This window comes from Psittacula echo (genome assembly GCF_963264785.1).
Source record: "Psittacula echo genome assembly, chromosome: 1".
Classification (NCBI taxonomy): Eukaryota; Metazoa; Chordata; class Aves; order Psittaciformes; family Psittacidae; genus Psittacula; species Psittacula echo.
In genome coordinates, this window is record NC_137735.1 from 89,650,707 (window position 1) to 89,676,788 (window position 26,082).

Below are 26,082 nucleotides of genomic sequence, written 5' to 3' on the forward strand. Positions count from 1 at the left end.
GCAGGATGGCATTGAATAGTCTCTTCCCTGTGGATTACCCAGTATCTGAACTGAATTCACCTCTTGTAATAACTCAATATCTTGAAACTCTGCCTGTTTCTCCAATTTGGCTGAAATCAGTCAATGCCTTCCACAGTGTTGGGTGTGGGGGATAGATGGAGCGAGACAGCATGATCACATACGTCTTGCATTCCTCAGATGACAGCCAAGGGGGAGAGGCAGCTCTGAGAGCTGGTAGGGGTGTATAACCAGATTAGATAAGTGACTTCCCACTGCTGAGAGAGGGAGAGGCAGCGCTGCTTTCAGCACTCCTGCTCCATTACAAATAAGTGATGTCATGACTTCAAGAAAAAATCACCTACTATCCTGCTCCGCTTCCCCACAAAGACTTCCGAAATGGCTTGCTAAGAAAGAATTAAGATGTAATAGAGATGGAGATGAAAAAGCAAGAGAAAAAGCAACAAGGCAAACTGTCCCTTCAGTTTAACCCAACCACAGAGCATCCTGGAAGAATGGCAAAAAAATTAGCACTGTCAGAAAAACAGGGCAGTTGCTTTTTCCCAATGTGGTTTTTCAAGAGTGTTTAACATTTGGATATTTCCTGTCACTGTTTTCTGCCATTCAAACTTTTCTTGCTATTTAGCTTTTCAGATTAAAAGTGGTTTTTTCCTATAAAATATAAAACTTTCCAAAGGCAAACTGTAATCCTGTCTGAGTCAATGTGTGGTTATCTGAAGCAGGACCAAACGGAAAACTGAAAAACTAAATGAACTAACCGATCAGACCAAGTGGCTTAAGAGGTGCCAGAGAGTCAAACCTTGATCTGATACAGATATTACTCAGAGCTAAACAGGGCTTGAGAATGATGGCACAGTCTACGTATCATTCATGGGTCAGTTATAGTAGTGAAGACTGGTGAGCTGGGCACTTAAAAACAAGGGTGTGGACCAGTCTGATAAACAGAGCTATTCCCTACTTTTTCTTCCCCATAATGGATCAACATTCATTTTTCAGGATGGGAGGATCTGTGTTCAGCCACAGGGGACCTGTTCCACAACACTTTAGGCTCCTGGATATGTTCTTGAGGAAGAAGAGAGGAAGGCTCCAAGGTGATTAGGATGGGAGCAATGAAAGAAAATTGATTTTCAAGAAATACTGAGCAAGGATAGATTGGAAAGAAAAAACAAGGGGACAAGAAAATAGAGTTTGAAGAAAGAAGAGCCACTTTCTTGGCCTCAGTGATATATATATATAAAGAGGTCAGATTCAGGGACTGCCCGTGATAATGCAGCTTCTGTGTTTCCCTTGACAGACAGTGATCCAGCTGGGGAAAGTGATCATCCCTTCTGCTTTTGAGTTCTCAGCGAGTCAAGTGCAGTAAGGTGCCCACGACTTGGAGGCTTGGCTGCCTGGTCTAAGGGGCAGGAGGGGCTCAAGGGAAGCAGGCAGGACCTTCGTTCATTGTTCCTCAACTCTCTTACCCACTGTGCTTTTCATTCCCTTGGGCAGAGCTGCAGACACTATGCTCAGCGAGAAAAGCTGCAAGGGCCCTGGCAATGTTCCTCACCAGCAGGATTATACACCAGCCTTATGGTCTTTACTTGGAGCACTTTAGTGCCTCATCTCAAGCATGGACATTCAGCCTATGCGAAGGATTTCAAGTGACAGATTGGGAAAGTCTCCCTCAGAGGGTCCTTGGGAAAATACGATAAGCTGCCCAGTGACGATGACGAGAGTCATTACTGGGTTTAACCCATCAGGGATCAAGAGTCCACTTCTGTCCTTCTCCACTCACCAACCATTTGAAGATAGTTTCTTTATAAGGACTTCAAGTGCAGTAACATTTGAGAAGAAGGACTATAAGAGGAAAGGCAGAGGCTGGAGGTTTAGGAAGGAATTAACAGGTCATTTTGAAGAGTGCCAGGTCTAGCTTTGAAGCTGACCCTGCTTTAAGCAGTGTCGTGGCTTAGATCAGAGGTTTGAAGGACAACTCTGAATTATTATTTGATTTCATGCTTCAGTGTGAAAGGTGTGAAATTATTTTTCATTTCCAATTGTCTTTCACAACATTTAGTGGGGCAACCAGCAAAATAAAGACTTTGATAAGGAAGTGCAAGTGAGAATTGTTCTTCCTAATACCACCCAGTGGTGGCAAGTGTGATACCAATAGAAAGAGGAAAATGAAGTGTTCATAGTATCACAGTTGCAAAAAAATCCAACAAAAACCAAACTTGTTAACTTTTCTGTTCCAGACACAGCCTTTGATCAGAATATGTGTGCTTATGTATAGTCCTAAGCGACTGGACAGCACCCCTTTGAAAGGAGAAGAAGCACTTTATCAAGGACAATGGGTCCTGAGAAAGTCTTCAAAATCACTGCATTAATAATTCTATACACACACACATGTGCACAGTCACACGATGCAGAATCAAAAGCTTTATGAAGACAGAAAAAATCAGGTCATTCAAACAACATTCACTGCATTTCTTTATCCATCCAAGTAATTTTATAGCCCTAATGACTATAAAGCAAGCATATGGCTCCTTCAGGATCACCAGCTCATCTCTACATCTCTCCTTATGCCTGCTTTCAAGTTAGGTGCCTGCAAATGATTATTAATAATCATTTCTACTTTGACAGCAGCATCCAAAGTTCCAGTCAATCCTGGGACTTCATTTTGACAGACTGCACCAACACAGAGAGAAGACAGACCCAACATCAAGAGTTTTCAACTGAAACGAATGGCTGGTGAAGTCTAAAAGAGAAACAGAGAATTTGTCCAATGTCCTGCACTGCACATCCGAAACAGGCCATGAAACTCCTTACTGGATGTGGACTTTCAACAGATTAAAAGATTTTGCCATATGTAGTTGATTTGCATACTTCAACCAAAGGTTTTAGGCTTAAATCAGGGTAAGTCAGAAGACTTGTATGGATCTCATGTGGAACATAGCATCACCATGTATTGTTGCATATTGGCTTTACACATTTTCAGGCATAGATACAGAGCTGTGAGGTAGTCTTCTAATGGAAGAAATTGTAATCCCATCACCACAATAGAAAATTGCATTTTAAGGTGAAATAGCAACTGGTTCTGCAAAGGTAGGGAGGACGAAGGGATGGCCAATTAAGATAATTTTGTTTATGGCTTCCACAATTCTATAAAATGGACATATCTTAAGACTCATTAGTTCCTTTCTTCAAGACAAGAAATATCCACAGATTATCTGTGATCAAAACCTCAGCCCTGTCCACACACATTTCTTGGAGCCAAATTCAGTTGCTACTGACCTGTTCCACTCGGATATCAAATTCTCCATTCACCTTCTTCCCCTGGAAATATTTGGCCCTGCAAAAGAAATGAGAGAGACAAACATGGTTAAAGAAGATTTTTGGCTTTTGTTGCATACTGTTTTGCTTCTGCATTTCCCTTTTTGCTGAATAATTTCTATCCGGGTCACAGCATGTTTTCTTAATTCCTATCTTCGTTCAGCTTTCAGTTCTCCAAAAGAAACCTGCCAAGCCAGATGAAAACCACATTGGAAAGTTCCTTCAAGGCTTATGACTTTTTCATTTTATTTTCAAACTGAAAACCAAATGCTCTCCTAATCTTTTCCAGAGCAAAGACTGTAATAGATTATTCCTTGCTGTATCTCATTTAATACTCAATCTTTATTCTGTAAAAGGAGAGCAACATATGGCACAACGTTAGAAACTACTTTGGACTTTGAGCAAGGATCTTTATCATCATAGCTGAACTACTTGTGAAACCTATTCTCTTGCTTTATCGCTACAGAGCTGCTTTTGATTCTGTTTGTTTTTCCAATACTGATTTAGAAAAACAGAATCTGCATCTACAGTGTTACTAATGAAGGATCTCTCTGTTTGCTTTGGAGCTGAAGAGTGTCAGGAGGACATACATCTTCCACCGCTCTGCTCCTATCTGCCTACGCTATGCAGACAGCAAAGTAGTTTCAGAAGGATTGGTTGTTTATGATAGGGAAAGGCTGACAGTAGTGCTGGAGAAGAAAACGTAGGAAAAAGACAGGCAGTTTTAGCTTTTTTATTCATATTTGTGTATAATTCTCCTTATATTGAATAGTCAGCAGGGAACTTGCCAATATAATTTCCACTGTGAATATGTCTCCTCAGTTTTTCCCCTCACCAAACAAGCTCAACAGAAGAAAATATGAGTTTATTTTCTCAGATCTCCCCCCTAAAACTTCAGGAAGACCATATAGGTTCCAAAAAGCTGTTCTATTTGGAAACCCTTGAAAACACAGTTCAGCCGTGCAAGAGCTGTTTCCAGAGACAAAGTAACTCTCTGCATTCTGTTTCCAATTGGCAAAGAGAGGACAGAATAAAGAAGTAAGGGAAAATGAGGGGAAGCCGGCTTTGCTCCCTATTTTATAGTATTAGCGAAAAAAAAAAAAAAGAAGCTGGCTCACATTTTTACTATGTGTCTGTTTGTTCCAATAAAAAAAAAAAAAAGAGGAGAGGCAGTAGGAAGGCAATTTTCCCCATGGCTGAAACACACCAGCTTTCAGCTGCATGCTCCCCTCCTCCAGAAATGTGACATGTAAATAAAAAACTGTTTTGTCATTCTGGCTCGAAACCAAGTCAAAACTTTACATTTTATTAAAAACAAAACAAACCAAAGCAGACCTATATAAAATAATTCCAAAAGTTTTCTGCTTCATTCTTATTAGGATATCTGAAGGCTGTATCAGGCTTCCCTTCCCAGACAGCCCACAGACAGCCCATCCATCAGCATGGTGGTGATAAGACCTCTGCACAGAGATCAGTGAGGGACAGTGTAGCAGGCAGGTGTGACCAAGACCAAATGACTCAAACAACCCTGTCCGGTATAAAAAGCAGAGCTGTGGCCATTTTTTATCTCTTCCTTGTATTTACGAGTGTTGCCTGAAAAAAAGGAGCTCAGCAGACAAGCGGAGACATCATGCCTCTAACAATAAACAGGAATGCTAAATTCACTTAATAATTCCATCGTATTTCTGGAGGCATGGCTCTAGAGGGCCTGACAACATTCCTTGCTCCTAAACACTGGGGATATTGCTGGAATCAGTGACTTCTCGAAAACTGGAATAAGCTTTAAGTGGGCCCACAGGAACTGGTCTGAAATTTGAGGCGCGCTATTCACTTGTTTTTATTCCCAGCACATTCATAATGTATACTCCTTACCCCCATTTACAAAACACACTTCCTCCCTCTATGGCCTTTCCTCTTTGCTGACCTGCTGGTTGCAAACTCCTTGGTGCTGCTTTGCTTCAGCTTGTAATGAAGTGTGATTAACCACAGTGTTTAGCCCAGTACAGATGGAGCAAAGAGGCTTCCACCGCCTTGTGCAGGAAATCAGCCTTCACATGGTTGAAAAAGTCCTCTCTCCCATCTCTACAGTACTGGCTCTACTCATGGGTAATCACACAGAGAGGATATCCAGAGTAAGGAGTCATTGGAATAGAGCAAGGGATCTCAACTTAGGCACTACATGACCTCTCTTTCTTGCCCTCTTCCCACACAGGTTGTCTCATCCCATGTCTCAGATAACTCTCTGTTAACAGCACAATATATCACTTTCTTTCAAAGAAAGCCCCCCAGGAAGGGTAACCTGCTCTGAGTGTCTCTGAAGACTACAGGTGCTAAGCGTTTTGCAGCCAAATATTTTGGTCAGCCCATCATTTTGACATGGCCCAGGGTAGGAATGAAACATTTCTTACTGAAGCATCTCTGGAGGGAGGTTTTCAATTCACACGTGGGGTTTTGGAGCCCCTGGGCAGCAGAGGCTATCATGTTGAAATGAAAAATGGCTTTAGCCTCACCCTGGAGCCCTGAAATTGCAAGCAAGTTGGAATCACTGCTGATGCTGTGGAAACATCATGATGCCTCTGTTGCAAGAGGGAGTCTTTTGGTCAGTAGTGCACAATGTGTGAAATGACTTCTGGTTCCTAGAGTGAACATGAGATGGAGGAAAGGAAGATTATGTTGCTCTGGTGGGGATGCAGGAGAAAGGCAGATTGATGTTTCTGGAAGGTGAGACTGTACAAGACATTTGTAAGATGATGTCTGCCCCAAAACCACCTGTGCAAGGCTCTTCCAGACCTCTGCCTAGGAAGCGACATGCTCCAGGGCTATCTAGGCATCCTGCAGTGCAGCAAGGGAGTGGCACCCAGAAGACCAGTCAAAAGCCTTTATGGGGAGCCTCAGAAGTGTCCCCATTCATCTCTAGCATAGCTAATTGCTAGTGATCAGAGGAGCAGCTCATTGCCCTGGGATGGAGGCTGTTTGTCCCCCCAGATTGGGACACTGGGCAAGGCAGTGGTCATACAAACCTACCCCCTCTCCTGGGCAGCCTCCAGCACTGACCACTGCTTGGCTGGCCATCCCTTTATTATCAAGCATGTCAGATGTTCAAACCCACCAGAACGCAGAGTTATAATTTGCTAGGCAGGGTGCAGATGGGATGGTGTGGTTGCTGTGATCTCAGTCAATTAGCATGTAAACATGTTTTGACTGAAGGAAACTGCACAGCCATGCTCAAGAACAGTTCCTGGGTAGGATTTACAGTGCTAGGCGATGCATTTAAATGTGGCTGCATTGGCTGGGAGCGAGGAAGCACCATAATAAACAGCAAACGGCTGTTTCTTTTCCAGGGAGAAAGCTTGCCTTGAATCCTTCTCTCTTTGTGATGGAAGAAGCTGCATGCTCTGGAAAAGGAACATATTTTCTGGGTGCAAGAGCATCAAACAAACTTCTGCTTTCTGCCTCAGCCCTGACATGATTACAGGGCCACACGAAACACGATGACTCTTCTTATGAAGTAATTTGGAAAGAATAAAAGCTTATTTTCCAGAGCTGCCATGAAACAGTCCCCGTCTGCCTCAGCGACTGTGGCTGGAGGAAGCATATACACAATTCTCTGTCAGAAATGGAGTGTATCCTTAATAGCAGCAAGGAAAAATAAATGATCCATTTATCCCTGGTTACTTCGTAAGAGATAATTCACATAAAGTCCATGTATAACATTAGTGCCATTAGGTGTTTGCAAAGCATCTGTCTGAGCAAGGGATGCCATCAGTGACCCAATACTGCAAACACATTTGTAAGACACTTGAATACCAGAGTTTATCCCTCTGGGTGTCACTTGACAGCTGGGACAACTTGTACTGTGCCTGTGTGACGGGTGCCCAAATCAGCATGCTCCCCTGCTCCTTCCTACTAATGCCCTTGGTCTGCAAACACAGGGTTTCACTCCTCATGGGTGCGAATTTTCCTGTCAAAGCCTCGTGTCACAAGGCCCAGGGGAGGTAAAGCTGGGCCAGAGGGCTACAGGTACAGGAGCTGGGGCCAGCCTGCATTGCTGTGCTGCTCCTGTGTCATGGAGGAACATGCACAAGAGAATCAACTCCCACATGTGGAGTAAGGGCTGCCCAGGCTCAGCAGCAAAGGGCCCAAACTCACAAGCTACTTTTGCTAGGTGAGCACAGATTATTTTGTACTTTCTCTCTGTCTGATAAATAACTGGTTACATCTGTCTTGTGCTCTCTTTCTGCTTTAAAACAAAAGTTTGTGCAATGGATGCTCAACCCATCAGCCAATAAACATGTTCAGCACAGGAATTCAGGAGAAGCTATTTCTGCAGAGCTTTTACGATCTCTCCTGGAGTTATTTCTTCTCTCTTCCCTTTGTTTTTTGACTCTTGGTGCAAAGAAGCATATGTTTAAGAGTGTTTTCCTCTGTATCTGTCGGAAAGAGAGGCATCAGGGATGCAGCAGGGGACTGCACAACTTCTGCCATGCTGGAAAATGCTCTGCACAGGTGAGGAATAGGAAAAGATGCAGGTACAATTACAGCAGGTATTACAGCTTGTTACCTGATTGCAGCAGGTATCAAGCATCGGCTAAAGAAAGTGCCCAGGGAGCTCTTCCCCAGGTACAGTGCCACTAGGCAGCAGCCCAAGTAAGAAAATGTACAGAACACTGGCCTCAGCATTGGGAAGGGAGTAGCCAGGAAGGGCAAGAGATTTGAAGTGATTGTGATGTCCTGGAGGAGTGCTGTGATTCATTAGCTGCGTGAAGCAGAAGTTATGACAGACAATGAAGCTTTGAAGACAGGCTGGTATTTTGTATTAAATTCATGGTATTTCTTCAGGTATCCTGTAAAATGGCTTCTGTATAAAGCAATTTTCTAGAATAGGAAGAGATCAAGGAAATCAAAGAAGTATAGCTCAGATCTTCTTGTGAGAGACCTCAGTGAGCTGATGTAGCAAAAGTCATTGCAATTGCTTGTAGTACGTCTTGATAACTGGGAAGCCATCCTTTAGATGAACAAACAAACATGAGCCCAAATCTCCTGTGGTGTGAATGAACCCGGGCACTTTTTAGGGCATCACTGTGCAACAGAGGCCTTCAGCTACAAACTTAGGAGCAGGCTTGTAGCTTCAACCCAGAAATGGGCTCAGTATCACTGAAAGTGTGCCAAAGAGGGTCACTGGGATATTGTAATAGCTAATTCCTCCAAATCCTCTGACTGAGCTTGTGCCTTTGGAGCAAGACATAACAAACAAAGAAAGCCAAGCCACACTTTGGATGGAGATCGCTTCTCCTCCAGAGTGCGAAGCAGCCTTTTCCACCCTGTAGAGGGGCCAGAGCAAAACACACTGAGGTGAAGAGGGGAAACATTGCAGGACTCTTGGAGAGAGATGGGCAAAGGAATGGATGGAAGAAAGAATGAAAGAAATGGGGAAGAAGAGACGTGGGTAAATAAACCAAAAAGGACCCATGGGTAAATTCTGGAATTATCTGGATTATTTCTCTGGAATCACATTACACATATTTCTCTCAAGCTGCTTGGGAAAATAAGGCATGTGATTTCTTTCTGGATCAGCCTGGAAAAGGCGAGGCTGAAGCCCCCTGGATTGGGTGTGGGGGACCTCGAGGCAGGAGGGGAGGGGGTTAGCCACTGTACCAAATCCCTGTGTCAAAGGGCCTGGGGGCCCAAGTGATGCACAAGGCACTCACTGTGTGTCTGCATTGTCTCCTTTGTAAAAGGGGCTGGGACTGGGAAAAAGGAGACAGTTTCCAGGATACTGGCCAGCAGCCGCTGGAATGCCCTGACCCCCCCAGCCCCTATGCTCTATAAAGGCAGTGGGGAGGGGAGGGGAAGAGGGAGGAGAGATGCGTTTGTGCCCTTTTTCCTTCAGGGGTGAAAACAAGGAAGGTTTTCCTTTCAGGAGCCAGCCCTCAATCCCTTCACCACTTTTCTCCACTTTAGCAATTCTCAGCAAATAGTAAGGGCTTCTGAGATGGTAAAGTCCTGACTGCCAAGGGGATAGGGAAAACTCACTCCACAAATGCTAAGGTCTGCAGCCTACTGGAGCTTTTGTCCACATCTGCCTCAGCCCAGAGACCCTTATGCACTGTTCAGCTGTGGAATGGACTGGTTGGTAGTTAGTATTTATTCTGTAGGAGTACCTTGGGCCAGGGATGGGAGGTGTCAGGATGCTAAAGATGGTGTATAGTCATGATGGATGTGGGCTTCGACACCTCAGAAAGCAAGGTCTGAATTATAGGTTAAATGGACCAGAGGCAAGTGCAGAAAGAAGGAAAGGGTACCTGCATTCTACAGACAGACAGTGAGGGATAAAGAGGTAAATCTAAGTTTTAGGTTGGATGAAAACTAACTACACTGATACGTTTCCAGGAGCTCCACATAAGTTTCACCTCCAGCCTTGGGGTGCAGTATTGCTGCACTCAGCCCTGTGTTCAAATCATCTTGCTCTCAGTGCTGTCTTGCTGGAGCCACCAATGCAGGGCCAGCTCAGCTGTACTGCAGGTAGGTCCTTGGTGTCCAAGGTCAAGCCGTGGGAACAGACTGCCTTTGTTGCCTTCTGGGAAGAACCACAAGACCCATCCCGCTCTTGTTACTGTAAAATATCCCTGAGGCATTATTAGTTGTGGGATCACATAAAGGGAAGAAATGCCTCTTCTGAATAGGTTTGTATCAGTCTGTGGTATGGTGGTTGGGTTTTTTTGATAGAGGAAGTCCTCATGGTAAGGTCCTTGATGAGGTCTGAGATTCCACCCTCCAGGGCTGTAAGGATTTTCTTGGCTTGAACGCACACAGAAAGGGAAGCTTTGGGGTGCGAAGGGAGAAGGGTTTTCTAAATTGTCTTTTGTGAGTCCTCCCTTTCTCTAAGGGAACTGAAGGGTTGTTTTCAAGGGAGACCTGGGCTGGCAAGCCACCAGCACTTTAACGATCACAGACAACAACCATTCAGGCTGTACTTCCTATTCAAGGAACTATGGAGTCCCACACAATACCAGCCTCCCAGCATCTTCCTGTGCCACCTCCTGCTTGTGCAATGGGGCTACTCAAAGCCATCCCTCCCCAAGAGAAGAAGCATTAGTTAGTGCAGTGCTATTGCTTTTTGGGCACAGCTTTTCTCTGAGCTGTCAGGATAGGAAGGACACTTTGCTGTGGGTCTGGTCCCCCACCTCTGGCTACATTGCAATCACATTCCTCCTGGCCACAAAGACCTGGGGTGGGTGGGGAGTGGAGGTGGGAGTTTGCTTTAACTACAACATGAGGCAGCAATTTTATTTTGCGTATTATCAAAATAGTACATTGTTGGAACATTTCCACATTGCTAAATCTAGATAGTATGGCCTGGAGCTGCTTGCAAGGGGTATCATTTTGTTCAGGGTTGTGCAATATTTTATTCCAACCCACTTCTGCCCTCCATGAACTTGAGGAGCAGGGGAACGAGGCTAACTTGAACCAACCCTGAGGCAGGGCTGCTGGCTTTTGAGCAGAAGAAATATGGCTCACAAACCTCGAGAAATACATCTGAAGGATTATTATTATTTCATTTTTTAAATATGTACAGGACTAGTCAGGACATTCTGAGGTTAAATTCTGTGCATTTATAGGAACTCTGGTAAAGCAATTAAGGTCCCAGATTTGACTTGCATTAGCATATTTATAACCTGGTGGGGAATGTTTTCCATATTCCTTGTGTCTATTTTCGTAATGATACTAATCCTTTACATTTCTGTATCACCTTTCATTTAGGATGACTAGATCCCAAGCCGCTTTACATATGCAGGACAAAAATACAGGCAGACACGATGGTGACATACCTAAGACAGATTGGAAAGTGATGTGATATATATAATTTATTGAATATTTTTGACAGCCTTACCTGCTTTTCACCCTTATGCCTGTGGGCTAGGCAATACGGAAACCATCCATGTTGCTTCCAAGCACACACATATAACATACACACACACATGTTTAACACAAACTTGCCTCATCTTTCCCTAAAGTGGAATTTTTACCCTCATGTCACACTTAACACAAACTATTCAGTCTTGGATAGACATGGCTAAATGATGAATCTGTAAGCAAGTTTTTTAGCAAGATTTGTGAAAATGTAAATTTTACCTGTGAGTTTTTTCAAATTATAGTAGCGCGGTTGCACAGGAATTGTGAAAACTTTAAAGGTACTCGCTGGATGATGAAAGCTAATTCATAATCATTTATTGCCAGTTAGCACCATGTTAAATTATTTTGGCCTTTTTATCAGGAGATACAGACAAAACTGCAAATTTAAACTGCGAATGCCTGAGGTCAAGATTGGAGAATCAATTCTGAATAATAATAATAACAACAACAACAATAATAATAATAGTAAATGATAATGAAGTCTGAAGCCAAAAGCTAATCCAAAACTTCCCATTGTATTTAAATGAGTTAGAGACAGAAATAATTCTCAGAGTGGGAGCCTTAGTACATCATCTTCAGCCTAGCAAAAGCATGAAATTATGCTTATTGAATATTTTTTAAAAGGAATTCCTTCCAAAAATTTAGGATTTAGGAAGTCTCATGTTACCAAAATTCAGTATTAGACTGTCATTATTTGACCAATTATGTGTTTGGACAAATGCTATTTAAGGCTCAATACTGTCATGTACTATCGGAAGTAAAAATAGTTTTATTTTCATGAAGAAACAATTGATAATTTCCTCTGATCAGTATAAAACAGTAATGGTGATGAGTCAGTCCATAATTAGACCTGAATCATGACATTACTGTTATACAAAGAACTATTTCAGATGTATTAAGAGGATTCCATTCATTAATCACAATTTTTCTCTTCATCTTTAAATTTTTGAAGACAGTATGTTCAGGCAGTTTTGGCTGTAAAATAAATTTGAAAACAACAGCACAATTCTGTGTCTCCTAAAATATCCTCTGGCTTTTCTTCCTATGAAACATGACACAATCCTCACGTGCAGAAAGGCTGCACACAGTGCACATGTATTTTGTACAAGACAGCATGTAACACCGTTAGCACTTGAAATGGCGTGAAATCTGGACAAAACACACCAGTGGCTTGGAAAAGCAACATGAGGTATTTCACAAATGCAACCAAGATACCTAACAAATACAACAAAACCAACATTTTTATGCTGTCTGGTCCAGAAAACAATGCTTTTAGCATATGTTGTTAATAGGAGCCTTAGCTGTGCTTGATCACTTCGCAAATAAGCTGTTTAAACATGAAGCATTAGACTAGAATGCTGAGCAGTTTTGCAGAGGAAGGGGGTTAACAATTCAGAGTATTAAGTCCTGTTTGATCCACTGAGAAATCCAATGCAGCAAGAGCATGATTTTACTTAATAGCGTGTTGGGAGAGGAGGTTGCCAGAGGTAGGATGTTTTCCTCCCAGCTGAGGTTAGGCTGCTGGAGCTGGCCCATCTGCCATTACATGGAGTCCTGCCATCCCTCTTCCCCATGGTCCCACTCCCTTTTGCTGTGTGTTTGCACATGTGTGTGTGTGTATTCACATCTGAGCTCCCCTTTTTTTCCCTGGCAGCTGCTGTAGGTGTGTTGTAGATGCATTTTTGGAAGCCTCCCAAGGCACAGATACTCCCGGCTCACAAGAAGGTGCCTCATTCTCCAGGTGGAGGCTATCCAGCTCAGATAGGTACCAGTAATTACTGAAGAAGACGAGTTCTTCCCTAGTGTGCTGATGCACAGACACATTCACTGCTGTGGGTGCATCTGAGGGCAGGCTGTTGAAACCATGAGTACAAGGGAGCCATACAGACTGTTTTCCTTTTGTGCATATTCTGCGTGTCGCAGATTCACTTTGTGCCTCCTTGCAACGCGCTAGAGACATACTTTGGAGCAGAATCATAGAATCATAGAATAGTTAGGGTTGGAAAGGACCTTGAGATTATTTAATTCCAACCTCCCTGCCATGGGCAGGGGCACCTCACCCTAAACCATGTCACCCAAGGCTCTGTCCAACCTGGCCTTGAACACCGCCCGGGATGGAGCATTTATCACTTCTTTGAGCAACCTGTTCCAGTGCCTCACCACCCTCACAGTAACGAACTTCTTCCTTATATCTAACCTGAACTTCCCCTGTTCAAGTTTAAACCCATTACCCCTTGTCCTATTGCTACAGTTCCTAATGAAGTGTTCCTCCCCAGTGTCCTTATAGCCCCCCTTCAGATACTGGAAGGCTGCTATGAGGTCTCCACGCAGCCTTTTCTTCTCCAGGCTGAACAGCCCAAACTTTCTCAGCCTATCTTCATACAAGAGGTGCTCCAGTCCCCTGATCATCCTCGTGGCCCTCCTCTGGACTTGTTCCAACAGTTCCATGTCCTTTTGATGTTGAGGACACCAGAACTGCACACAATACTCCAAGTGAGGTCTCACGAGAGCAGAGTAGAGGGGCAGGATCACCTCCTTCGACCTGCTGGTCATGCTCCTTTTGATGCAGACAGGATATGGTTGATTTCTAGGCTGCAAGCGCACACTGAAGCCAGCTCGTATTCATTTTCTCATCGACCAACACCCCCAAGTCCTTCTCCTCAGGACTGCTCTGAGAAGGATGGAAAATTTGTCAAAACTTTGCCACTTTAACAGAAAGCTGGGAGAGTTCCATTACTTTTAATAGAATGTACCTTTCTTTCACTGCTGCTAATGCAGAAAGCAGCTGATCATATTCTGTGGGGTTCACATTATTTTTCTAATACTTTGTCTTTGGAACAAACCAGAGCATATTAAATGTCAAAAATGGTAGGGATTTTATGGAGGAAGACAAGACATGGATTCCCATGCATTCTTTTTGCTTCCTCCAGACTTCTGAGGGAAGTTGAGAGCTATACTGTAGCAGCAGACACATAGGTGCTTCTTAAAAATACAAAGGATTGTCATTTCTCACTTTAAAGTGCATTCAATATTCACTTTGGATTGTTAGACCATTTCGTCATGCACTTGTGCAACACCTCATCCTAATCCACAGTTGCAGCTCTTTGCTGTAATACAAACAATGATGATAAATTACTGTCTGTCTTGGCAATGTTGCTACGGTATCCAATTATGAGAAAGTGTTTTTATTTAGAGAAAAGAAATTAAATGGCAGATTCCACTGTCTCTCACCCTTCCTGTCTGTGAACAAGCTAGTCCTTGTTGTAAACCTCGTATAACTTGACATGGAGGAGGAAGCATTGTGGAAGCCCCCACCCTTAAGATAAAGGTAGTGCTTCAGTAGTTATTTCTTGGGATCTTTTCTAGTAGAGTTAACTATTTCAAAAGTAGAAGAAAAGGGTTCCTAGAAAACCAAATCAGTAATTTCACAAGTAGCAAGAAGCTGAGCAGGCAGAGGTGAAATGCATTGCAAACATGATTCTTCTTCTGAACCCAAAATTGCCAGCGCAGAACTATATGTTGTTGTTCACCTTCTAAAGTCTGGGAGTGCTTTCCTATGTGATACAGAGTAGACAGTCAGAATCCCTAGATAACCAGCTTCTGTAGCTGTGCTCTCACAAGGCAAACACTGCTGCCTTGGGCTGATCAGCTTGAGCTCACATAACACTGGCTGAGAGCAAGGAGATGACTGGCATTGCTCAGAAGTACCTTACCAAGAATAAACATCCATGGAGCCGCTGCTCTCAAGAGCTCACTGAGTTTCCTGGAGACACAAAAATTGACTGCCAAGTAGCACTCTTGGCATCCAGGAGTGGTTGCATTGGTACTCTCTCTAAGAGAAGACCACGTGCTACCTTTAGGCTGGCAAAGTTTCTAAGCATGTGTTTCTGCCCATGCTACAGAGAGCCGTGGAAACCTGTGGCTGGCAAAGGTTAATAATAACGTTGCTTCATTAGTTTTCATATCATATATATGTCAGGATACAGTCATGAATGTACACACTAATTTTGTTCAGTGTCCTCACAACGTTAGAGAGAGCGAAGCAGGGAGCCTTTGCAAGAAGCATTATTTGATATTTGCAAGCCTGTGGGATAGAAGCAGAGAGCTGAGAGAAATGAAAGGTGTCCCACATAATGTCTAGAAACTGCTAAGTTATAGACAGCAGAGGGATAGCCAAGACAGCAGGATGCATGGAGTGCTTACATACGAGTGTAGAAGTGAAGACAGCATGGGTAGCCATATTTCCTCTTTATATCTCCCAGCTGCTGCTCCTTGGGCAAGGTCAGCCCACAGACCATGAAGTCTGCATGACAGAACAGCAGCTGGGAGATACAAAGACAGGGATTTGAATGCAGTGTGTATTTTAAAACATGAAAAGGTTGCAAGAGTCCAATCCTTCCTTGTCCTTTCCCCTGCCCAGACTACCTTCAGCTCCACTAATCTCAAGCAAAAACTAAATTGGCCTTTGAGCTAGGGCTTTCCTCTCTGGTTACCGTGCTTGGACTAAGCAGTGCAGACTAAGCACCAGACGCTGGAGCTGTGCATTAAAGGCACTCCCATCCCCATCTGGAGAATGCTATGTTAAGGGACTGCCACCTGGCAGCATCTTAAAGGAACTGCAAAAACACTAATCAGAGACCAAGGCTGGTGAGCATCAGCCTCCTGTGAGGTTTGTGGATGCACCCAGGAAGGAGAGATCAGGGTTGAGCCAGATTGGTGTTGCAGATTGAACTATATGGCATTAAGAGGCTGCTACTGCGATAAAAGAGGCCTGTGAAACATTTGATATGACAACAACCTTATCAGGGAGTTTCTCACTCAGTTAAAAAGTTACTTTTCCTTCGAGAATAATCCCACTGTTTTCCTTTTCTTACTTCAAACTGGCTGAGGAAGCCTGAGCTGGTCGTACCCTGTCATTGCCCCTCTTTAGCTAAAATCTAAACTCTTGCTTTGTGAAGATACACCCAGGGAGGAAGGTCCCGCCTTGTCTCCACTCTCCTGGACAGCAGAGAAGACCAAAGGTGAAAACTTTACTGAAGAGTGCTATGAGATGAAAAGAACAATAAAATAATATCACTTGGCCAAGACCAGGTAACCCAAATTCTTTCACTTTGAAGTCTTCAGTACAGTCCCCTTGCCTGTGCTATCCTTTCCTTTTTTCTGTGTTTTGACAGGCTGGCGGATAAAACAAGAGCATCTCCTCAAACACATGCTCTGGCTTTTCCCCCAGAAAAGTCTTCTCTCAGCCAGTTTGCCTCATGCTTTCTAAAATAGCCAACTTGGAAAAGGAGCCCACACCAAGCAGCAATTTCCGAAGCATTTCAGTACACTTCGGTTGTCCTACCATTTGGGAAGTGTTCTCTGCAGCCCAATATCACAGGTAACAAACTTCCAAACTTTTATTTGTAAAGAGAAACCTGCATGTACAAGACAAATCTGAGGTTTAGCTGAGCCTGAGAACCTTTTGCCAATAGTCACTCTGCTTAGCAGGTGAAGGGCCTTTGACCAGTGAATGAACTCCGATCATTACTATCAGTAGTAACAAGCTTGGCTTATCTCTTCATAATTTATGTACAAACTTGCATACAGAGAAAAGTCCAAGAAAGACTGAAAGCTGGAGAGATTGAGTCCCTTTTCATTTTTTAGAGCCAACACAAACAGTAGGCTAAGGTCCTGACCCACATCACTACCACACCTTCAGCTGTGACCTCTTAGGACCATTGCTAGATGTGACAGTTCAACTAAGCTTGCTCATATATTGAGGCTATGAAGAAGTTTGCCAATGAGTATCAAATGAACATTTTTTTCAAGAAAGATATGCGAAAAGCCTATTCTGCCATTTGTGCATGTCACCAAACAGACACTGACCTGGGGCCAGAGTTGGTGACCTAGATGTGAAAGCATCTACCCTGCATATGCCCTGTGCTTCCCAGATCCCTCTTATCCTCCAGCCCCATGGAGCTGAATTCAGCAGGGGGGACCGTGATAACTCACCACTCTGTGTGCGCATCATCAATCACTAGGAGGATCTTGGGTTTCTGGGCCACAGGAGGTGTGGGGCTGGCTGAGTGATCAATCAGTCCTGCAGCCGCTTGTGTGGTTTGCTTCATGGCACTGGAGATGGAGCTGAAGATGCTGGTGCCAGTAGAGGAGGAGTGCGCGGGCTGTGGTGGCTGAGGATGCTTTCTCTCCATCGCAGGAGAAACCGGGGAGCTCATGGAGCTGTCGGGGCGCTGCAAGTCCATCATGTACCCATTGGGCAAATTTGCCACGAAACTACTGTCCGAGAGACGCCGCCGGAGGAAATTCATTGTTGCAGCGTTGTGTGGAAACCTTCTCGGCAAGAGTAGGGCTGAACAATGGCGTCACCAGTCGTGGGGGATGTTTCTGTGCACGTGTGGGTACCTCCTTGCAGTTCAGCCAGGCAGGCTTTCCCCCTTGAAATCCTGGTGGAGATAGATGCCTTAGTTTTTCAGCTGTATTTTCTTTCTCTCCTGTGGGAAGAGAATCAAAAACATGTATGTGAGATACATGCTGTCAGCATGAAATAAAGAAACTCGTTTGGCTTTTAAATGGGTACCTAAGTCAACAATGAGACAAAAAAGGACTACTGATTTCTATCCAGTATGCTACACTGGTACAGCCAAACAGGTAAGTATGTTTCATGGCTCTCTCTCATCCCAAAATTTTCCTGGTTGGGGCTGCTTAGGCGCTAACAATTTCATAACTGCTCATTATGGACAAAGAAAAATTACTCATTGTAAATGTTAATATTCAAAAGAGTGACAGCTTATTTCTGGTATTTTGTGTGTTGGAAATAACACATGGTTGTTACAGTATAACCACCAAATGACCAAAAGGATAAAAAGTTGTATAATCTTTAGCAGGTTTGTAAGCAAGGCTCTGAACTTACGAAAGGTCCTAAATTCAAATAAAATGTAGAAAACAAATAGCAGAAAAATACATGTCTTGACCAATTTCAGTGGCAGCTGTCCAAAGAAGTGGTAAATGCTCCATCCTTGGCAGTGTTCAAGGCCAGGTTGGACAGAGCCTTGAGTGACATGGTCTAGTGTGAGGTGTCCCTGCTCATGGCAGGGGGTTGGAACTGGATGACCTTAAGGTCCTTTCCAACCCAAAACTTTCTGTGATTCTACAATTCTACTTGTTACTGTCCCTGCTGCTCTCTGCACTCAATTAGACTTTGAGCCAAGTGCCTGCTGCTGGTTGCTGACACAGCAGACTAGCTGATTTTACAAGCTCACTTGTAGGATTTTTGCAGGTACACGAAACCAGGAGTTTGCCCAATCCTCACACACTTCTTCTTCTGTTGTTGAGTTTTTTGTTTTGTGTTAAAAAGAAAGGTCTCTTACTCTGCTCGTCTTTTCCACTGACAAAATGAGCAGTGTGAAATATAACTATCTGGCTCTTGTCCCTTGACCACAGTATGATGAGTTTGTTTTCACACAGAACTCTAAGTTTTTCAGCAGTTAAATGATCTCACAGAGTTAGGAGTTACTTTTAAAAAAATTTTTCATTTGAAGGCACTGCCCAGAAATGAGATTTCCACAGTAATTCCCCAAGACCTTTTATCTGCTGAGACAACCTTTGAGTCTTGACCAAGGGCTGGTTAGTGAGATTGAAGGGAAAAAGCCCACAACACCTATTGCTGGTAAACCATCAATGTTTTTCAGGACAGACATATCTGCAGCAACAAAAGTGAGAGTTATCCCATGCATCAAGTAGGATGAGTCACATGAATTCCTAGCATCATTGTCAAATCATGCCATGACCCCCTTCAAGTTGTTTTGAAGGAGCCCCCTACAAACACTGGGGCTCCTTGCCTTCATCTGCCTGGTCTGGCCTCCCTCACTGCTCACACTCATGTCCTAGTCTCTGATTGCCTTCTGATGGTTTTTCCCAGTTGGTCCAAGAGAGCCTGGCATCTGCAAATCTCTCTCCTGGATCTGTGCTCCTCGTGCAACCAAACAGCTTTCTTAAAATAAGCTGTGATTTTTTCTCACCTATAAGGATTTACAAAGCTTTAGAGATAAAGTATTCAGACTTGCCTATGTCCATACCTCTCTTAGCCCCCAGAGCCTTAGGGAAGCTTGGATGAGCCTTCTGGGAGTCAGTGAGCTACGAAAAGCTCCTTGGCACATGTTGACCAAATCATCTGTCACCACCCTCACCGCGTAGGCACCGGATCTCTCTGGAGCAGAGGGCTCCCTGCTGAAGCTGCTGACATTGTATTATTAGAGCAATTTTCTTTTGATTTCTCATCCCTGGCAATGCAGGTCCTCTGACATTGCCAGAGCCTGGAGATAGTCTTTTCCCAGGGAATAGCTCAGGAAATCTTTAATGACTTCCTGCCACATTTACAGTTGATAACGTATCTCAAGGCATTGTGCTGACTTCCCGCCTGGTCCTGGCGCGCCCTGTGGCTGCACAACATCAGCAAACGCATGCAGTGGTGAGCACTTCAGCAGCACAGACTGTTTACGCAGCGGTAGCTCCAAAAAGCAAGTAACATACAGCATCCATGAATTATGAGCTAGCTACTTAGCTCATGTATATGCCCACCCAGCACTTGGCCTACTTGTGTCTTGCCTCAGTAACTCTGAGTGCCAGCATAGAACCACCCACTGTTACCTGCCTGGGTTGAACAGAGTGGTAGAGCCTACAAAGACTCTGGGGGATTTATATGCTACAGGCAGTATAAATATGCACTGGGGTATCCTCTGCTCAGGAAACTGTATTTTCTACCCTGTATGCTACAAATAAGAAAAATCCCCATTCTTTAATGACAGTCCTCTCAAGAATAGGTCTAGTTAAGAGGAGCATCCCAGAGATCTGCCTACTGTTAGAGGGGCTTCAAATAAGTATCCCGTTACTGTGTTTCTCTCGAAGGACCTTGGTGTTAACTGTCAAGAGGTGGGTTGTAATTTTGACACCAGTCTCAGGAGAATCTGTTTTAGGACGAGATGCCAGCCCTTTGCATGCTTTGCACAGCATCACAGAGCTGCCGGTTCCTGCTGTGGCAGCTCTCAGCCACGGGAGGGAACCTGGCCTCAGCCATATAAGCTGGACAAGGCTCTTTTTCAAGCCAGCATCCTTGGGATAGGGTCCACCAGGAGTTGCACTCAAAAGTGGTTTTCTCCCACTGCCAGGCACTTGCATTGCTACTTCCTCCTGTGCGAGATTTGCACTTTCCAAAAGCACATGGACTGCTTGTAAAGCATCAGCAAGTAAAGCAACAGGCTAATGCTCTGCCCTGCACTGAAGGAGGAAGGGCATGGAGGCATCTGGCATAGGGTGTTCCAGGGCTCGGAAAGTTCAGGGTACTCTGTGAAGTGTACACAGGTATTTTACAACACATGTTTCTTTACAATAAACAATTAATCATACTTATTGCGAGGCCATGACCACGTGCCTCCTGGACAACAATATTTACAGTGACCCATCGTTTTCTTCCACCAGGGGTTTGGTAGTGGAAGATGTTGCCCAGGAAACACTAGAAGCTGTCAAAATTCTCCTGTCTGAAGTTTGCGATGCTGCACTGAGGCTGGCCTTTCCCTCTGACTGCTAGCAGTGCCCCTGCTTGCTGTGAAGACTGGGCTGGGTGCCGTTGGCTTGGGAAGGAAGGAGAGAAAACCTAAGCAGCTGATGTCACTGGGAAATCTCTCTCCAGCAAAGCATGCAGAGGCTAAATTCAAACAGGATGACACTGCTGCAGCAGAATGTAATGACTGGTTCCACTCTGGGATGGGGGATGGCAAACCCATCAGGAGTGTTGACTTTGGATCTGTCAAAGTGGTGACAAAGACTGCCCTCCTCTTGTTATTTACATTTTTCTGATGAGCTGGGTAATGTAATTAAAATAGACTTTCCATTTTTGAGTGAAGTTATTGGTAGCTTCACTGTATTGATTTATTGATAGCCATTAGTGCTGCCACAGAGACCTTCTCCACAATGGGAGCAGTGTAAACTGACAGCGGATTCCTCTGCTTACTGAAAAACCTAATGTTCTCCTTCTGCATCACGCACACTTGCTGTTATTTAACTTTCAGCAGTAGGCATTTTCATGTAAGTACAGGCTGAGTAGGTACCTGATTTTCCTGCTGTTTTAAACTCCCTGTGGACATCCTGAGTGCTCAGCATGTCAGGCCAGATCTGGCTCTGTGCAGCTTTTACGGCATGCAGCTCTCACACAGCACAACATCCACCTGGTGTATTTACAGATCCTATGCTAGGAGGCAACTGGGGCTGTAACTTCAATAAAGACAGGATCTAACACCTCCTTCAGAAGCAAGACAAATCTGCTAAGTGGTATTTTGTCACTCCAGAGGCAACGGGTATGGGAGCAGCTGGCTTTACACCATCAAGTTGCACCTTGCCTCTGTGTACAGTAATGTCTTCCTATGGCTCACATGGAGTCAAGTTGCCTACTTAATGCTGTGCCAGGCATGAACTCATCCGTAGGAAGGCCTATAGCCCTCCACATCTGAATACAGCACACAGTCTACTTCCAGGTGAGGCAGCAGGTCCTGTTGTGTTCCTCAAGCTGCAGTACAGCAGCTGTCTCCCACCAGGCAGGAGTAAGCTGCTGCTGTGTCAAACATCTGCTCATGAAAGCCAGCTGGGAAACAGGGGGCATCTGAGCCATGGAGCTGCAGGTCAAAGAAGTGGGCTATATTTCAGGATGGGGAAATAATAGATTCTTCTCATAGGAGAATGAGTAAGTCCTGAAGAAAGAAAGCAGGCAGGAGAGAGGGAGAGAGGAGGAGGAGAAGGTACAAGCCGAAACGCAGGAAGTAAGCAGGAGTCAGCTTAACCAAAAGACAATGCAGGAACACGCAGAAATGCCAACAATGAGAGCACAGTCAGGGAGTCAGGAGGAAACAATGTGAGCAACTAAACGAAGCAAGAGGAAGGTCAGTTAGATCTGACCTTGAAAACAACAGCAAAGAGGCTGGCACCGGCAGCCCCTTACTATCACGCAGTTAAACTTCCTGGCTGATATTTTTGGAGGGGCAATGGAGGGTAAGCAATCTGTTCCCTCAGCACGTTGACAGCAGCCAGGCGCCTACCTGCTTTTCCTCAAGGATGTACTCCACAGAGATGCAAGTTATCTCAGAAAACCTGTTGACATGTGTTAGAAAACAAGAACAAAACGTTCACTTAAACCTCTTGTGGGGCTGCTTTCTAACGTGCAGTAGCATCTACAGGGAACCAAACTCAATCGGCTGATGTCTGTTAACCATGCTCAGATTTCCCTGGAGCTTATTATCTATGCTGTCAGGTAATGAACTGACACAACCATGCCAGCCTGCATCTGATTCCTGCTCTTAAGAGCAGAGCTGGAGGTGTCAACATGGAAAACCAACTCAGAGAGATTATCCTCCCACCTCACCATAGGGACTGCACACTTACTTCTGCCCCCATGGTGGATGGGAAGATGAGGATGCCTTCACTTGGTAACAGCCACTTACTGATATCCCTCACCTACATTTTGCAGATAGCCTTCAGCACACATTCCAGTTTTAAGGTATTTCCATGGGTCCCTTTTTGACTTCAGGCATATTGACACAATGTGGGAGTGGACTTCTATGAAGGGACAGCCATTTAGGGAGCTCCAAATCCAGCCAGATGGCTTTCCACATATATTTTCAAAAAGAGGAAAGCAAGAGATTACTTATTATTGGCAAGCTTTCAGTGTTTCACCCTGAATGGCTTCAACGTTCTCAAGCTTGACATAGCTTGGCATTTCTTGTGAAGAATTGAAAGCAGAATGAAAACAATTAGTTCTGAGATTAATTGGAACTTCTGTTGCATTTTTACCTTGCTTGCCACAGCTTTGGACTCAAGAGGCTCATGTGTTCAAACATTTCTTGGCATTTTTCAGTGCAAGCTGAAATTCCATAAATCAGGAAATTGAAACAATAGGAGTTAGGAAAAGAAAAGGAAAAGGATACCCCACCAAACTCCCCACGTTTTGTAAATCTGAAGCATATACAAAAAGCACAAGAGTTGAAAAGACTGTATGCTGCCCCAAAGAACAGAGGAAAGCAGAGTTTCCCTGCTGGTGTTCAGTTTGCAGAGAGCTTTCCCAAGTGTAACCAATGCAGTGCAGCTCTAATGTAAACACTGGTGGAAATTTCCAAAGCATGTGAAGCTACAGCATGAATTCCACCTAAAATCAGAAGGGTTTGTGCACTCTGGTGAAAGAGACACCTCTAGAAATTGTGTATCTGCTATGACTGACACCACCAGAGCAGTGCTGCCTCTCCAAGGCAGTTGTAAGATGTCAGGACCCTGCAGCTAGAGGGGGTGGTAGGGCAGGAGAGCAGCAGCAAGAGGCCATCAGGACAGTGATGCTATCCAGACCCCAAGTTCCCTGCTGTGTACTAGTTGCTTCCCAGAATTCCACTTGCTTCCCAAATTCTTTACTGCCTTTCACAGCAGCAGTTATTTATTTCATTTGGAAATACACTCTTTAAAGGTTTTAGCAAGAAACCAGTGTCCTGTGCATCCAGTTTCTCTGTTTGTAGAGAACCCCAGGGATGCCAGGAGGTCTCTGTCAGAAACTAACCACTTTACAATGTTCAACATGCTTTCAGGACTGATACATATGAACGTGCTGCATTCTTGTAGGCATGAAATCCCATCTATTCTGTTGGGTGGCTGTTTAACTGGAAAAGTCTGGGCTTCACAAACCTTACTTGTATTTTCAGTTTGCAAAGATGTCAGTGCTTTCTATATAGCAGTTTCACCATAGGGAGTTTGCGTTATCCCTAAGATAATGGGTGTGCGCGTACCAAATTGAGTGCCAATGGGACCATTTCCCAAGAGCTACACCCAGCACAGAAAATGAGCTAGCCTGTTTCCTCTTCTGCCTGTTACTTCATAATGGCAGGCAAGGAAAAGAAGAAGGGAAAAAAAATAGAGTCTTTAAAATGACAAAATGTCATTGTAAGATCATGGGGCTTTCTGGTAGATTGCAAAGGAACATGACTAAAGCCATGAACAGTCAAAAATTTTCTAGTAAAAATAAATCTGAATATTATGATAATACTCCATGGCTTTTATATCCACAAGAACAAATTATGATGTGCTGCTTCTTGGAAACAATATATTATTTCCTGATTTTATTCTCACTGTGGAAATCCTGTTGGCACCTAAAGGCCACAGTGTTGTCTCAGTGGTAATATCCCCTTGTCAATGAGCTTAGGGAGACCTTTTGTGGCCTGTCTCTCTTCAACATCAATACTTGCTTATCAGCAAAGCCAGATGCAGCTCAACTGGAGCAGGCAGTACAGGGCAAAGAAATCCTGTGCTTATCCTTGAATACTACAGAGCCCTCTCCATCTGAAAGTCAGTTGAGTTGGCATAATGTCTCCATTTCTTATTTCCCTAGAGTATTGTGGTCATTCCCACTGTGAGCAATACAGACACTAATGCTTCCATTAAGGCTAATACACACATGCCAAAGTAGCTCCTCATGATTCTATTAAAGAAAAGCAGGAGACAGCAGTACAAACCAGAGAATCTGTAGAGATAAATGCTCTGCATATTAAGTAGATGAAATAGTAAGAAGGAAGCAAGCAGGACTCTGAAGCCCTCATCTTTTTCCTTTCCAGTCTTGGATCTGACACAGTTCATGTTGTGTGCTTGTGAGGCATGCTCTAAGTTCCCTGTAGTAACCATACAAGTCCTGATTTCACGATGATAAGAGTGAAAGAGGCACCAAACACGCTGTTAATAGAACAGGGATTTCCTTCAGCTAAGAGACCCATTGCTTTGAAGAGTGCTGATTTGAATAAAATCAAGAAGCTGGATGTATTTAATATGTAGGGCCTGCCAATATGCATTAGGGCTCATCCAGATAAAAGATGCCTAAGGGACTGACAACTCACAGGTTCTCAGAGGAAACTGCAGCAGCCTGCCCAGTGCTAATGGGGCTCCTGTTTCGATTATCATCACACACTCTTCCCCATTCCTATGCCTTTTTCTTTCTACTGTATTTCAACTCTGCCACAATAGACTAGTTATTCAAAATGCAGATGAACAGAATATTTTGTTACTATAGATTTAACTAGATATGTTGGCGGGAAAAAAAGTGCTATGGCTCATGAAAGGGAAGAAACAATTCACTAAGATTTCTTAATAGACATCAAATACGTTATTATTAATTAACTGATAATGATCAAAGGAATTTTCTTTGGAGCACAAATTGTATTATTTTTCATATGTTTAAGATAAAGATGGATTGCATAGCTCCAAATAACAGCTTCAAACACAACTCTGCAATTCTTGCACTACTGCTTCTAACTCACTTAAAAATACTGTAAAAATCTGATTTCTTTCTTAAAAGGTCTTTGCTTCTGGGGATTTAAAGTTTTCCTTCAAACACATGAAGCCTTTTAAAACATCTGTAGTGCTAGTGTATTCCATCTAAGTTTTACTGCTGTTTGCACCCACTCCTTTTCTCCCACTTGCACCATTCCAAATACCACCATATCCCAGTTTCCCAGTTTTTTCCCATGTGGCAAGGAACCCCTTATAATACTTGAGATTTGCTTAACCTGATTGTGTGAACAGCAGATAGCTGGAGAAATAAATGCTGTAATTCGCCTTTGTACAGGAACGTGCTCATTTGTTTTCTAACCATATGTGTCCATCTCATGTAATAGCACTTACTACAAAGAGAAGAATAGCTGAGAATCTGGGCACATTTACTGATTTATTTTGATGATGGAGGAGAAAGACAATGTTTTACTGTACTCTGGTGAAGATTTCTGACATGATGGTAAGATAGTTTGATGCCAAATTTTTCCATGT

At 43.8% G+C, this 26,082-nt stretch overlaps 1 protein-coding gene across 2 annotated transcripts in view; it reads right to left on the bottom strand.

Moving 5' to 3' along the window:
* SYN3 (synapsin III) overlaps positions 1–17,555 on the bottom strand; it is a gene marked incomplete at both ends in the record, with an annotated part of 176,309 nt that extends 158,754 nt beyond the window's left edge. For both annotated transcript variants that reach the window (XM_080612029.1, XM_080612028.1), the window contains 2 exons: positions 3,292–3,349; positions 17,239–17,555. In XM_080612029.1, the coding sequence (XP_080468155.1) occupies positions 3,292–3,349; positions 17,239–17,555 (375 nt within the window). The remainder of the gene's footprint in view (positions 1–3,291; positions 3,350–17,238) is intronic.
* Between the last annotated feature and the right edge of the window lie 8,527 nt (positions 17,556–26,082).